Raw genomic sequence first — 16,590 nt, forward strand, 5'->3', positions numbered from 1 at the left:
TTCCAGGTACTCTGAAACAGAATAGTTAAAAATAAGAGTAAATAAAAATGTGACTATGTTATTCATCATACCCAAATATAAACCCAAACAAAGGCAAAAATAACGTAATTTCTGTTTATGAGAAACAAAAAAAAAAAAAAAAAAAAAACCCACAAACCTAAATCCAGATTGCTTTCAGTTAATGAATTAAGATTTTCCAGATCATCAAATCTGCCTTGTTGACTGTTGCCTTCAGTTGAGGTTATGGAAGGTAGAGAATCGATGCCAAAATTTTCTTTCATCTTGAGAGGAAGAAAAGTGGAAATGCATTAGTATTGAAAATGCAATGCTGTTCAAACCAGATAACAACAATAATGGAAAACTGGCTCTGCAAACATCCATTCTCAAGTAACGGTTTATATTGTGGTAAGTAGTAACAAATGGCAGAAATTCCATGGGTATGGACTAGTAAAATGATTTTTCAAACACTGGAATGTTTTTTTAAAACTAATTTTCTAAACAGTAATAAACGGATACAAATAAAAACTTACCAAGATAGAGGAACAAAAGATTTATCAGGTCATGGAAGATCAATTATTGATACACACCATTCTCTGTCACATGACTACACTTTCAAGAACTTGGCTGCTGACCCCAAAGGACACAGTGAATTTTAATGTTTCTAAGCTATACTTTCCTTCACACTAGCTCCCTGGTGAACAGTTAGTCATGCAAGCCTAAAACCTATAGGTAAACACAGGGAAACTACTGCCTTGTTCTTGTCTACCTGCAGACACATGTGTTGTTGGAGTTTTTTTAAACACATGTATTTTATGGTATTTCAAAGTGACAAAGTTATTTTGAAGCTACTTCAGAATTTATTACTTTTCTTGAGGATTTTAGCATGAGATTTTGAAAGTCTTTCCAAGTATAAATTTAAATGATGTTGGAAGCACAATAAAGACATAGCAAAATTCACTTGAGATGAGTAATACTATCATTCTCTATTGTTAGAAATGAAAGATGTTCCAAACAAAACTGTGACTTTTATCTTTTATAAAGCGTTCATACATATTTATAAAGTCTTTTCATTCACATTTCACTGCAAGTGAAATACTGATAGCATTTTTCTAAAAAAAAAAAAGTCTGTCTACAGCTAAGTGTGTAACTCTATCAGATACTTAGGGGACTATGGAACATATGAACTGTGGTATTGTCCACAGTGAGTTGCATTGCTAACTCAAAGGCCACACCTCTCTAACAATTCAAATCTACCACCAGCTTCTCAGAAGAAAGATAAGCAATCTCCTTCCAGGCCGTTTACAGCCTCAAAAACCCAGAGGAGGGTTCTCTATGAGCTGGGGTAATCACCAATGAAGGTTCTTGCAGAACATATAACTTAACTAAAATATTAAAGGAATGAAAAGTTAAACAACTCCTCTATCGAAAATAAAAAAAGTACAAAGACCCTCTTCTTAGTTAAAGAAGTATGGCACTGTTTTAACAAGGAGTCCTAGTAGTATACTTGATTATGTCGAACGGTCAGTGGTTAAGCTGTACCAATCACTCTACAGGAGACAAACGTGCAATCTTCTCCTGTAAAGGTTTACAACCTCACAAACCTGGCCATGAGTTGGCACTGACTTGACAGCTTTGCGTGTAGTTTGATAAGTGCTTTAACAGATAGGATCCCTGCTAACCAAAAGGTGAGAGGTTGGATATACCAGCAACTCCAATGTAGAAATATCTGGAAATCCAATCCCTTAACGATGACAACATGAGAAACCTTAGGGTCTCCACTGTCCTGTGTGGTGTCTGTAAGTTGAAACTGACTTCACAGTGCACAAAAAACGAGCACTTACAAAGAGATTTTACAGTAATTTCTTGGCAATTAGAAATTAATAAAAGAGAATGATAGTCAAGAAACCAAACAACTCTAGAACGGACATGGGAATACAGAATTTCAATATAATGGATATAAGGTGTTTGGGGTTTTGCTTTGGTAAACAGAAAAGAAAATTTTAAAAATAACTAAGGAAAAGAATTCTCAGGCAAAAAGAGCCCTATCTGTATATCTTTATTATGATGATTTTAACAAAAGTTTACAGAAAAGTTGGATTTTCATTCATTGTTGCACATTTTCCTCCCTAACCCCCAATTTCACATTTTGTTTTTAAAAATATTCATTAGTTGTTGCACAATTTCCAATTTCCTCCATCCCTACCACCGCTTCTCCAGTCCACTTTGCTGCTATGCACCTCTTATTCTGGACTGTTGTCATACAAATAATGCCTAATCATACATTGCTTTTAAACAGTTCTTTCTTTCATCTGTTCCAATGCAGTATTCATTATTTATCCCTCTTTTTCTAATTTCTCCCCACACCCACACCCCCCCTCGCCCCGCCATGTCAGTCTTGTTTAAAACAGTGGTTTTATGCAGTCTTTGTCCTTTTGTAACTGAGAAACCCACCAGGTTTCTCTTGCCAGGCACTTGTGGGTGGTTACAAACTAGTATTTTGGCCAGTAATTGAGAACGTATTTGTGCCTACCACCTACCTAGGGACTCTTCCATCAGTAATTTAAAAAAAAAAAAGAGTGAATAAAGATGAACGCATCCTAATCATCTGGAATCAAGTGTGCGAAACTGTCTCCATTGTGAAATAAAGGATTAATGTCCAAAGGAGAAATACTCAGTTTTGTAAAAACTAAACTACTCTTTACGAAAGATACATTAGAGTTGAAATAATCTTAATGTTAATATAGAGGGTCATAACTGGCTATCTCATGGAATCAGTAACAGAATATTCAAAGAAGGAAGTTACGGAATTCAACACATTGTGATGTACTACCTCAAACTGCAAACACTGAATGTTGTTCTAAACAAGTCTTTCAAAGAGTCCTTTTAAAAAAAACAACAGAATAAGGGGTAACATTGTGTAAAATAAGTAATATTATCTTGCAAATGTCAACTCAATGCCATCAAGTCAATTCTGACTCATGGTTACACTGAGTTAGTTAGTTAGTTAGACTAAAAAAAAACAGGCGTTTAAGGCTATAAACATTAACAGGAGAAGCTTGCCCATCTTTCTCTCAAGGAGCTGCTAGTAGATTTGAAATGCTAGAGATACAGCAAGGCCTTTTGCTTAGCAGCACAATGAACTGAACCGCAGCAATAGAACTCTTCATATTTCCTTATCAGAAGAATGAAGAGATACAACACCCCTAATATTATGTAAATGAACACTCAAGTTCAGGATAAAAATTCTTGAGAGTATGGGTTTAAAAATTCTGTCCAAAAAAAATTCAGTCCAAACAATCTGGATGGAAAGGAAGATGAAGCATTTGGAGAATTTTAAGTGACCAAAAAGTGATTCCTGTGATAACACAGACCCTGACACTAAAAAGAATTTGAATAGGTGTGTACCATTGAATGTATGAACAGGCAAAAAAAAAATAGTGCTCTATAGATTTTAACATATGAATGTTTGACTAAATTTATACAAAACTACGTACACACATTTGATTATTTTACCTGTATCTCTAAAAATTTATATACTAAATAGATCCATAATTCACATTGCCTTGTATCTGAGTAATAAGAAAACTTTCTGTTTATAGAGGAAAATAATCATATTATCAAATATTTCTATTTAATAATATTAATATTTATTTGCTCCAACCCTATGAACTTTGATAAATGTCAATACTTGTAGAGAGGCTTCAGGCCTTTTGTTCATAGGGTCGCTATGAGTCATACTCGACTTGAAGGCAATCATCATCAACAACAACCATGTAACAATATTCTGTTTGAGGTTATAAATTTATAGACATGGGAATGGGACTGGTAAAGATATAAAGCATGAATATAAATGGGTTAGGTGTTCTGCATCAGCTCTGGCCACATTCAGGCATCATTCATATATTCTCCAAACATCCATTCTTGCACAGCCTGTCCAGAGTTCACTATCATAAGGAATCATCAAAAACCCCAATTTTTTTCAATGCCTCCACCCTTGTGCCTTACACAACAGAGTAGCCCACAAACATTTGCAGAGGGGCAAACAAGGAAGAAAGCCTGAGAGGAGCAACGAAAGCTTCTCCATGCACTCGGCCTGTGAGAAGGTACATGAAGGCTCAACACTATAGGAACCTTCCAGACTAAGCACCAAACTGCTAAGTGGCCTTGTTTAAAAATATCCCCACACAACTTTTTTGTCATTTACCTAAAAGTTAATTCAGAAAATAAACCTAAAGCATCCAAAGAAAAAAGGTCCAAAAGAAAGATGTCAACTGATGACTTACAATTGCGTAAAGAATAAAGTTGAGTGCTAATTTAGAAGGGTATATCTAAAAGTATTATAATTATAATGATGATGATGATGATGATGATGACGTTTTACTGTCTCCTTGTAAATACATACTCTAACAATATAAATATGCTGGTCTAAAATGTACTACCTCTTTACTTGTAATATAGAAAACAGCGTCGATAGCATTTCTATATTAAGTTAATTTTGTCCTGATATAAACACTACGTAAAAAATGTGCAGCATTATCTCCCTAAGGAATTTTTTTTTAAATCAAGAAAGCAAAAGAATTCTTTCTTGAAATGAATAATTGGGACAAAAACCATCCTCACCAAGCAAGGCAAATGCAATTTATTGACTCAAATGAGAAGCTGTATTGTCTCAGTTTACAGGAAATACCAGTCTCTGGCTGCCTAGTGGTAAGAAGCTAGACTACAATCTCAAAAGCATGCAGTTCGAATTCACCAGCTGCTCCATGGGAGAAGGACAGGCGGTCTCCTCCCATGTTATTAACTGTCTATATGGAGACCTGCTGGAGGGTCAGCTAGGGGTGAGCTCCGACTCAATGGCATCCAATAATATCCACTGGTAGCATAGTCTGTGTGTGGCTAATCCAAAGGGGGCACCTCTCTGGCAGTTTGAACCCACCAGTGTGGCTCCACCTCCTAGAAAGACAGATGGCAATCTTCTCCACAAACCCCACTCAGCTATACTGTTGTTATGCACCATCAAGTTAGATCCAATTCAAAGCCAACCTTCCAGTGGTTTTCAAAGGCTATAAAATTACACTGGGATGAGATTTCCCATCTTTGCTTGTGAAGTGACTGGTAGATTTGAGTTTCACGGCTCTGGGTTCATAGCACAGCTCCTTACCATTAGACTACCAGAGCTATCAACTTAATGGCAATGAGTTTGAGCTTCTTGATACCACACATTGCATGGTTGTTGTTACTGTTAGGTGCTGTCAAGTGGGCTCCACCTCACAGAAATCCTGTGTACATCAGTAACAGAACTCTGGCCAATCCTGCAAATACTCACAATTTCTGTCGTACTTAGAGCCCACTGTCACATTAACCATGCTGATATATCTTCTTGAGAGTCTTTCTTTTGCTAATACTTTCTTTTTCCCAGCACGGTTTCCTTCTCCAAGGTCTGGCATCTCCTGACAACAGTGAGTAAACTTTGAGAAAATACTATGAATAGTCCCTGAGCAATGAACTCCCCACTTAGGCACAACCTCTTGAGTCAACTCAGCTACTTTACTGCAATCAAGTACGCAAAACAGAGTTAACCTCCAATGGTTTTCCAAGGCTATAAATCACATGGGAGGAAATTATCCATCTTTCACCTGTAGATTGTTGATGGATTTGGACCACCAGAGCAGAACCACCATTAGGTTAGCAATGCAATATCCTATTGATTATATCACCAGAGCTTCCAACCGTCTAAAGTTCATCATATCAAAAAGTCAAGATACATACAATTGTTTGTAATTAAAAATAGGCACAAGTTTGTGACGTGCATCAAAACAATATGTTAAAGATGTTTTAGAGTGTTTGGGATGGTTCCTTTAATGTTTTAATGTACAGGAAAATATACTCTATACCATACTATGACATACAACTGATTAACAGATGTTTGATATCAAGTATACCTGTTTCAATTTACAAACACTAAATAGATTTAAGAATGGAACTCATTCAATAATCCAGGTACTGCTTGCCTGAAAAAGACTCACTGAAGTTTGTTTCGTTGTTTCTGAGAGTTGTGTAACATGAGGATGGAGGATGAAAAGGAAAGGGTTGGAAAGGTATGGGGGGGGTTTGTCAGAATCCCTTACCAGATTTTCAGCATTATAACCATACTGCTGAGTCTCCTGCGCATACAGACTCATCACAGCTCTTGCTTCTTGAGGTTGAGTTGGTTCATTGTCATGTACCCAGTGACTCACAAAATGAAGCTCCTCCATGGAGGGTGCAGGAGAGGCTTCTTGAACATGTGATGCGGAATACATCTCCATAGACTTCAGATGATTCTGAAACATCTCATATTCTTCATCAACAAGCATTTCTCTTTCTTCACCCATTTCCTGCAAGCTTGGAGGCAAAAATTCATGCATCTCCCAGGCCTCTTTATTGCTGTTAATCTCTTCTTGTTGAGATTGGAAAGAGTTGCCTAAATCTAGATATGGTTCATCCACAAGTTCTTCTTTAAAAAATGGTTCATCTCTAAATTCCTGTAAAGAAAAGTTGTAATAAATAAAATCTAAACGAAGCTTTTCTCAAAGCTGTAACATACACATTAATTGAAAAATAAACACATACTTTAATCTTCTACCTTGTATGCCATAAACGTTTAACATAAACAGCTTTCCATTAAAGATGAGAAGAAATAAAGATAAGCTAACTTTCACACAACTGTCAACTCAGGAAATAAACAGAAATATGACAGAAATTGCCTTCAGTAAGGTAAATAAGTGACCATTCTAAAATGCTCATTATACATTAACCATGTGAAAATTCTTAATCAGAAATAGAAATTTTATTAAACTGATACGCTATGAGTCGCCTGTGACTCCACAGCACTTAACAACAATAACATCAACGTAGAGAGATCAGCTGGCCCAGTGGACAGAAAGCGATGCTACCAAGCTGAAGGTGGGTGACTTTTAATCTGTGGCCCTCGAGCCTGTCTTTCATTGTTTTTGTTCACACATTCCTCTAGGTCATATAGCCCTGGTGTTTCCACTTGCCTACAGCGTACAGCAGTAACTTGTGGTTGCTGTGAGGCTGAACACTGTGACACTGATGTGTCAAATGCATTAATGGTTGGCTATTCAATGCGGACAGAGAGTGGGGTGGAACTCCCTGATTAAAACAAGCTTGGAAGGAAGAGTGGCATCCACTTCCATAATAGCTTGCCTCCGGACACCCTATGACCCTGGAGAGAGGATGAAAGACACCCAAGAGTTGAGGACTCTACTTCATAGGTTTGCTGTGAGTCGCCTGTGACTCGATGGCACTTAACAACAACAACAACATACTTAATATTTAATTTATGAATTAACACTCCTACATATATTATTTACTTTAAAAAAAAGTTTTGAGAGGTTAGAATTTTCAAATTTAAGTAACTCCACAGAAATTATGACTAGTCAAATGATCTAAAAATATTCTCTATAAAGAATATTCCTATTATTTAAATTTGAGTATAAGAGCTTTTTATTATAGACCTATGTAACAGAAATAGTTCTTTTTCATCAATATTGAAAATGAATGGCCAAAAATTAATGACTACAGTATATTTTTTAATAAACTCATATTTTACTTATTACATCAGCATAAGACAATTGAATTTAAGCAATCGTGCATGTAGAGTTCTAGGGTAATGCAGTATGAATATATGGATCTACTGAGTCCTTTTGGAAGCAGGAGTGGCAACCACTTTCTAAACAACATGCCTCTGGAAACTCTATGAATTGTGAAAACTGTTGATAGTTTTAGTGGGGCTTCAGGCATGAAGTCATGTGTCAAATGCATTAATGGCTGGTTACCCACTGAAGGCCATCAACAACAACAACTGAGCCCTTGACCTAAATTGCTGGAACCACTGGGTCCTGGGCACACGTAGGTAGGTATTGCTTTTACTGGTGCTGTTTACCATCTAGCTGATTTTGACTCATGATGACGCCAGGGACCATCTTGTGTCGAACTGCTCTGGAAGGCTTGCATAACGCATCCGCGTCCGTCTTGAAAGAGATTACCAGGTTTGTCTTCTGATATGTCTCTGGGTGGTTAGAACTGCCAAGCTTTCAGCTAGTAATTGAGTGCTTAACTCTTTGTGCCACCAGTAAATTCATGGAATGAATCTATTCCCCTCTGTTGTCTCCTTTCTGACAGTTAAACATTATTGCAGCCAAACTTTAAAAATTAATACTGTTTATCCTTTCTGAACCTGGTTATGGCAGACCAACTGCAGTTAATGAGTATATATTATCGTGTCATATAGTTCTAAAACTCCAACAAAAAAAGTGTATTATTTAAAAAGTATAATGAATATTACAGAAATATCTATCAACATGATAGACTATCTGCAAGTTATAAATATATGTTGTTTTTGCTATGTGTTTTCAAGCTGGAACCAACTCATAGCTGACCCTCCAGAAAGTTTTCAAAGGCTGTTAACTGCACAAGGAGAGACTGCCTATCTTTCTCAGAAAGCTGGTGGATTTGAACTGAGTGCCTTTGAGTGGGAAGTACAATTCCACTAGGCCACAAGGGCTCAGTGTGTGTGTGTGTATGTGTATATGTGTATTTATATTTTATATAAAAAAATATACATATACACCCCCTGATATAAGTAAAACTATAATTGCAAAGAAATAAATATATACTATTCATGTCAAGAATAAAAAAGAAGTACTTCTAAATATGCTTTCTAAAATTAAAGTATAAAGCATGGTTTTACTAAATTAATTCTTTTTTGTTTAGAGAGTATTCAATATTAAATTCTTTTGTATAGCTCCATTTTCTGGACATTTTAAGCATAAATCGAACTTCAAAAATCTGTGGTACCCAAAACCTCTGAGGAATAGACTAGTAAAAGTTAGAAAAGTTTGTTCTTTGAAAATCTGGTTTGTGTAATTTGATGGAGGCAATGTGATACAGAAGGGAAAATGCTTTAATTAAACCTTAGTAAACAAAGAAGGAGGCATTATTTAGTTTCTATTCAGTAAATGTAATACAAGATTTTTGTCTCTTTACTAGGAACTTTAACTTAAAGCAAATCATACAATGGCAAATAAAGTAACTAAATACCTTGGGTGCTTCAAGTATCAAAAGTGAATCATCAGTAGGTCCTGAAAATGTAACTATGTCTTCATTACTGCTTGAATGTAAATTAGAATTACCTTCTTCTTTAATATTATCTTCCTGAAAAAGATAGAACTTTTATAATGAGGAGAATATTTGAGATTCAAATTCTTATCTTTACATTAAGTACAAATATACAATGGAATTTATAGACATAGATTCATTGGAACAAACTTATAGCACTTTCAAAGTTTTTGCTGTAGTTGTCTTTTTTTCCTCCCCTGATTTGATTTTTTTTGTTTTATATTGCAATTTTAATGAAAGTTTACAGAAAAGTTGTGTTTTCATTCATTCATTGGTGCACATTTTCCTCCTGCCTCCTCTCCAACTTCTCTTCTAGTCCTTTTTGTAATGTACCTCTTGTTCCAGATTGTTAATTGTCATATATTATGGTGAATGAAATATCTCAGCCACAAAAGGACAAATATTGCATAACGTTGTTATAAAGTAAGACGGACGGGGAGTTGAGGGGAGAACAGAAGAGTGGATAGATGATGAACACTGCACTGGAACAGAAGAGAAGGATTGTCTGAAAAGAATGTTCTTTTTAAAGTATTACTCAAAAGAAAAATAACTCACTTTATTAGGATCAAACCTTAACATTAAGATATAAATTCATATATCATATCTATATCATTATCTATCATCTATCTATCTATCTATCTATCTATCTATCTATCTATCTATCTATCTATCTATCTATAGTTTTTGCTGCTGCTGAGTCAGAACCAACTTATAGCTAATCATCCAGCAGGTTTTCAGAAACAATAAATCTCACAGGAGGAGACAGACCTCCTTTCTCCCCTGGAGTAGCTGGTAGATTTGGACTATGTGCCTTTAATTTGGCAGTGCCAATTCTTTAGCACTAGGCCACCAAAGCTCCCTAAAATAGGGAGAAAATATATATGTATGTATATGTATGTGTGTGTGTGTGTGTGTGTGTGTGTATATATGTTGTTACTGTTGGGGGGTGATGTATCTACATATCTAGATCCATCTCTATCTCTATCTATCTATCTATCTATCTATCTATCTATCTATCTATCTATCTATCATTCTGTTGTGCCATAGAATCAGAATGTACCCATAGCTGACCCTTCAGCAGCTTTTCAAGAGGCAGTTAATCGCATCAGAGTAGATGGTTGCCTTTCTCCCATGGAGCAGCTGATGGACTTGAATCATGTACAGTTGCCCTGGCAGTAAGATTTCATCTTACCACAACACCACCTGAGCTCCCTGTGTGTATGTATCCCCAAAACCCACTGTTGACAACCCCAATTCCAACGCACAGAGAACCTATGGGACAGAATAGACTTTTCTACAGAGTTTTCAAAAGTATCTTTATGCAAGCCAACTGTCTAATCTTTCCCCAGTTAAGTGACTGGTGGGCTAGAACTGTCAGCCTTCCATTAAGCCACCCAATATGTAATTACTATGCCACCAGAGCTCCTTTAGGTAAGTTTAGTTGTTAAAAAAATTTAACACGGGTTATTGTTAGGTGCTGTCAAGTAGAGCATGATGCATAACCACCCTATGAACAAAAGATCAAACACTGGTTGTTGTTAAGCGCCCTCAAGTGGCATACAACTTACTGTGACCCCATAAACAAGAGATCTGAACCCTGTTCTATCTGGTGCCATCTTTATCATCTCTGATATACGTGATCTCATTGCTGCAGCCACTGTGTCAATCCACTTCATAGACTGTCTTCCTCTCTTTCGCTGGCCCTCCTCCTTTCTGAGTATGATGTCCTTTTCCAAGAACTAGCCTTTCCTAACAACATGCCTAAAATATGTGAGACAAAGCTTTACCATCCTTTCCTTCAAAGAGCACTGTGGCTGCACTTTCTCCAGTACATAATGTGTTTGTTTTTTTGGCAGTTTATGGGTCCACTGACTGTCTTAATGGTAATTGCTCATTAAGCAGAGTAGGTATATGTCCAGTGTGATCCTTCATACTCAAATTCAGTTCCAGGATACAGGAAAAGTATTAAGTCCTTGCCATATGGTACAAAGGGGCCCTTAGTGGAAAAATGATTAAAGCATTCAGCTGCTAACTGAAATGTCTGTGGTATGAATGTACTAAATGCTATGTTAGAAAAAGATGTGGTAATCTGTCTCCATAAAGATTTTGTTGCAGAAACCCCATGAGGCAGTTCTGCTCTGTCCCCGAGGGTGACTGTGAGTCAGGACAGGCATCATGGCAGTGGGTTTCAGGTAGATTACTTTTTTGTTGTTCTGTTTTATATCACCAGCTAGTTCAACACTTCATCTCCATTTAATCTTCACAACAGTCCTCTACACATCCTATATTTATGTAAAAAATCACACACTACTGTCTAATTAGTAATTAGTCATTATGAGTTCCTGAGGCTATTAAGTCTTAACATAAAAAAGTCTGAACATCTTTCCACCAAGGCAGCCAGAGGATTCAAACTTCTGACCTTTTTGTTACTAGCACAATAACCTATGCACTATGCCACCAGAATTCCTTTCATAAAAACGACAAGTGTAAACTGCACAAATTATCTATCAGGCCCAGGTTTAGCCACGTTAAATATAGTAATTCTATGCTCACAATAATTCTAAGAAGTACTATTATTAAACCTATTTGACAAATAAGAAATCAAGTCACAGTCAATATGCATAATACTATACAAGTCACAAAACTGGAATTTTCTCCCTGGCTGTCTGGCTCTGGAGCTTGAGTTCTCAACCACCTTGCTCTGAGATCCCCATGCCAAGGAACACAGGAGCTGGTGGGCACACACAGTGAACGCATGCATAGCCAATGAACAGTAAAAAGGTGTAAAACCCCACAGTCAACTGGCTTAAGACATACACACACAGTCAGCTCCGTCCTACAGTTCTCAACAATGCAATAGTTCACTCATTTTTCAAATCTGAGTTTGTAGAAAAGTCACATTCTCACTTTGTATGAAAATTCTGCTATTGGGTCTCATAAATTAATATCAGCTCACTGTGACAAAATGAACTTCACAAAATAATATTCTAGGTTATAATCTGGCCTAGTGGCATAAGCTGTGCTGCAATCCCAAAGGCACACAGTTTGAATCCACCAGCTGCTCTGTGAGAGAAAGATGGGCAATCTTCTCCCACGCAGCTGACTGCCTCTGAAAACCTATCGGAGGGCAACTATGAGTAGGCTCCGACTTGATGGCACACAACAACAACAACAATGATAATCTTTACAGGAGCACATGCTAAGTCTCCTGCAGTGTTCCTAAACAGGTTCAAATCTCCAACCTTTTGGTGACCAGTCAAACAATTGTAGCAACAACATGTTCATTATGAAAATCTACATTACATATACAAGCTGCACAGTACATGTTCTGTTACATGTTCATAGTCTTTACTCTCCAACTTGGCACTGAGTCTCTAATTCATACTCTCTACCCCTACATTGGCAATGAATTATGAAAAAATGTTTAGTAAGCACTCAGTCACATAAGTGACCATCAACCATAATAAGAAAGAGAGAGAAGGGAATAGTGTGAGAGAGAAAAAGAGGAAGATCTGTGTCTGGTCTCTTACTTCACCATTTACAGCTAATAAACAGACAATCTTACTAAAAGAACCAGATGTTGAAGAAAGAATTACTTAGTGGTAAAACGTCTTATTAGTGACCTTTCTCAATCCCTTTACTGGCCTCCCACTCCCAAGTATACTGGCAGCCTCTGACTTACTGAGGGAAGCCTGGGCAAAGTTCCACCCCACAATTATTACATTCCCAAACACTCTCAGAGCAAAGCTCCAGGGTCTTGAGGTTTCTGAAATTTCTACCTCTGCCAGAAACAGCACAAGAGTCTACAGTCTGTTGTAGTGAGTCCTATTTTCTAAATTGCCTAAAACTTCTTAGACTGCTTCAAGGTAAAGGCCATGCTGTTTAAATGCTATAAATTATAAAAAGTATCAGATTTCTTAAATGTAGAAATTGTTGGATTAATGTATGTAGCCTGTAAATCCCACGGGAGAAGATTGTCCATCTTTCTCCCATGGGTTGCTCTTGCATTCAAACCCCCAGAGAGCCATGACTTTAGGGTAGCAATGCAACTATCTATGGCTACAGAACCCAATATATAGCATACAGGCATTTTATCTGTTCACACATACACATCTGTGCATAGACTGGTATATGAAGATTCATACAGTATGTTGTTTTCTGTAAATATGATTTCAAAGTTGTGCAAAGATCATATTATACATAGAAAGCTGTGTACCGGAGAGCCATTAGTCTGTCCAGGCCCCACACCATTGTCATGCCAAAAGCCTTCATGAAAACTTTGGCTCTAATTTGCCAGTCCTGCATAGCTGTCACTCAGTCTTTAAGAGGCCTGTATGGTGCTTGCACCTCTTTGCTGCAGAGCATATTTACCACTGGGGAAAAAACAACCTACCCAAACCCTGTGGCATATCACACTATTGATGACCGTGAAAATATGCTGGAAGAAATGTGAGTTGTAAGAAGACAATGTGTGTTCTCACTTAGATGAAGTAAACAAATACAAAAAAACCCCAAAGATTATTAATCATTAGCAGAAGGAACGAAGAGGAAGAATTTTAGCTTAGGAAACATTGTGTTGAAGTTGAGGAGAATAGAATAATTCACTAAAACACAATGAAAATAAAGGCACACCATGAAAAACATACACAATATAAATTACACACAAAAACTGTTGAATTAGAGAATGCTTTGTTGTGCATATTCCTACAATAAAATTGGTATTGTTCTACTGTGAACATGAGGTTGCAATAAATTAGAATTGACACTGCTTTGTATATACATATTTATATTGAGATACTATTACCATGTGTATCTATAATAAATGAACACTTTTCAAATGCTACCATATTTGAAAGAATAAAAGAATTTCAGATCTACAAAAGATCTTTTGAGTTCTCTGATCATATTTAATCTTTCCAGAAAAAAAAATTACAAAACTAAAGCCACACACTTAATAATCAAATTGTGATTATGTTTCTCAAAGAGCAAAATTCTACACCAGAATTAAATAGGTGATGGAAATATGCAGATCCCTAAAGTCACATTGTTATTGTATGCCTCAAGTTAGATGCAACCCACAGCTGATCCCCAGTGGACTTCCAGAGGCAGTTTAATTGCCCATCCTTCTCCCACAGAGAACTGGTGGATTTAAACTGCGCACCTTGGAGACTGCAGCACAGCTTCTGACCTATAGGCCATGGGAGCTTCCTGTTTGTTATTAGGTGCCATCATAGAACATTCTGACCCTTAGCAAGTCTATGGACAAGAGAATAAAACAGTGCCTATCCTGTACCATTATCACAATCACTGTTGGCCCATTGTTGCAGTCACTGTGTTAATCTGTCTTGCTAAGGGCTTTCCTCCTCTATCAAGCATGATGTCCTTCTCCAAGAAAGAACTTACCTATCCTGATATCATGTTCAAAAGTATGTATGACAAAATCTCATCATGTTCACTTCTAAGAAGCATTCTAACTGCACTTCTTTTAAGACAGATTTGTTTGGTATTTTAGCAGTCTACAGTCTAGTTAATATTTTTACCAACACAATTCAAAAACATCAGTTCCTCTTTTGTTTTCCTTATTCATTATCTAATTTTCACACATGTCTGAGGGATTAAAGATATTTTGGCTTGGCTTAGGTATATGTTGGTCTTCAAAGTTATATCCTCTGTATATTACAAATTTTTAAATTCTAAACTCGCGAAGCTGTCTAGGAACCAAAACCAGGAGTCCTGAAATCCAGTCCAAAGCTTTATTCTACCCTGCTCTGTGCTTCAACACGCTGCATGTAAACTGAACAAGTGGTATATATTAAAACAAAGTACACAGAACTCATTGTCTGAAGCCAAAGTGCCAGGTTCATCTTAAACTCAGTCCTAGTGCCTTACCACTTGTAACAATAACCTATCCCATGCATCTGAGGGCTGGACAATGAATGTGATTGATGGAAGAACGGATGTCTTCAAGTTGTGGTGCTGGAGGAGAGTACCGAATATTTCATGGACTGCCAAAAGAGCAAGTAGATATGCCCTGGAGAAGGTGCAACCAGAGTGCTCCTTGGGGGTAAAAATGATAAAGCTTTCAGCATGTTGCCAGGAGGGGGTATTCATTAAAAAGGGACATCATGCTTGAAAAGGAGGAGAAATGGCAAAAGAAAGGAAGATCCTCAAACAGATGGGTTGACATGATGACTGCAGCAATGCGCTCAAGTATGTCAAAACAGTAAAAGTAGTGGTATGAGGAATAATGTCAGCAAGTTGCATTTGTGTAATATTATATAAAGTATCAAATATAATTTCTTTAATCCTAAAAATTCCATTAGGTAGAATAGACTTTTTGCTGATTTTTTTTTTTAAATCAGGGATACTTAGAAATTTGTCCAAGGTCACACAAAGTGAACAGCAGAATAAGGATCCAATCTCAAGTGTGTCTGTCTCCAAAATCTATCTCTTTAACTATGACATTGTTAAATGTAACCCACTGCCATTGAATCAAGCCCCATTCAGTAACAACTCTCTGTTTTACAAGGTTGTAGATCATTAGGGAACAGAAGGCCCTGTTTTTCCTCCCTTTGAGCAGTAGGTGGGTTAAAATCTTTCCATTAGCAGTCCAAAATGTTATGCACTATACCACTATGACTCTACACTGCTAGGCCTTCTGTATTAATCAACTTGCACTCACCACCAAAGGTTTACAGATGCCAAGGCGTACAGTTCCTGGTGGCACAGCTTTCAAAACTTCCACAGCTTCAGCAAGCACAGTGTTGTCCAAACAGTGTTCATTGACTGAAACTAAGCGGTCTCCAGGTAAAAGCTCTCCACCTCTTTCCGCCACACCATCCGCCACCAGAGAGCGAATCACAATCACTGATCTCGTGGAATCTAAGGGATCCTAAAAGTCAAGCAAAGTAGAAGAAGGGCTCATTTCCCAGAAATATGTCGTTTATGTTTACTTATGAATCAGATATAACTACTAACTTTATGTGACCAGCATGCTGGTGATATTCTTCCAAAGATGTAGAAAATACTCAGAGAATAACTCATAAAAATGGTTGTATATATCAAAGTGCAGAATATCTACCTTTAAGAATTTCTATTTATAGTGCCCTCATAGCCAGCAAGCAGATCAAACCTGAGCCAGGGCAGCTGACTGGCACTCAAGCAACCTGAGTGTACACGTCTGGCCATTTTGAAAATGATCTCCAGTAGGATTTTGTTGCAGAGGAAGATAAAAGTGGACTACATGAACATCGTGTAGAGCTCACGGTCTCACGGCCTGCCTTCAGACAACGATGGTTTGAGTCCCTGTTCTACTGCTTTTTTTTTACTTTTTCAACTTTGAGCAGTACTGTTCACCCCTCTAGAAGCTGTCTAGGAACTCTTCTCCATTTGTGGAAGTTGTCGTTT

General features: G+C 37.2%; 1 protein-coding gene across 1 annotated transcript in view; it reads right to left on the reverse strand.

Annotated features, from left to right (window-relative positions):
* Positions 1-16,590, reverse strand: part of INADL (InaD-like (Drosophila)) — a 462,714-nt gene that overhangs the window by 318,104 nt on the left and 128,020 nt on the right. The window contains exons 16-19 of the mRNA XM_006879774.1: positions 15,866-16,075; positions 9,106-9,219; positions 6,129-6,524; positions 158-281 (exon numbers count right to left, since the gene is read on the reverse strand). Coding sequence (XP_006879836.1) covers positions 158-281; positions 6,129-6,524; positions 9,106-9,219; positions 15,866-16,075 — 844 coding nt within the window. The remainder of the gene's footprint in view (positions 1-157; positions 282-6,128; positions 6,525-9,105; positions 9,220-15,865; positions 16,076-16,590) is intronic.

The sequence above is a fragment of the Elephantulus edwardii genome, unplaced genomic scaffold (assembly GCF_000299155.1).
Source record: "Elephantulus edwardii isolate Elephantulus edwardi_28Jun2011 unplaced genomic scaffold, EleEdw1.0 scaffold00005, whole genome shotgun sequence".
In the NCBI taxonomy this organism is placed as follows: Eukaryota; Metazoa; Chordata; class Mammalia; order Macroscelidea; family Macroscelididae; genus Elephantulus; species Elephantulus edwardii.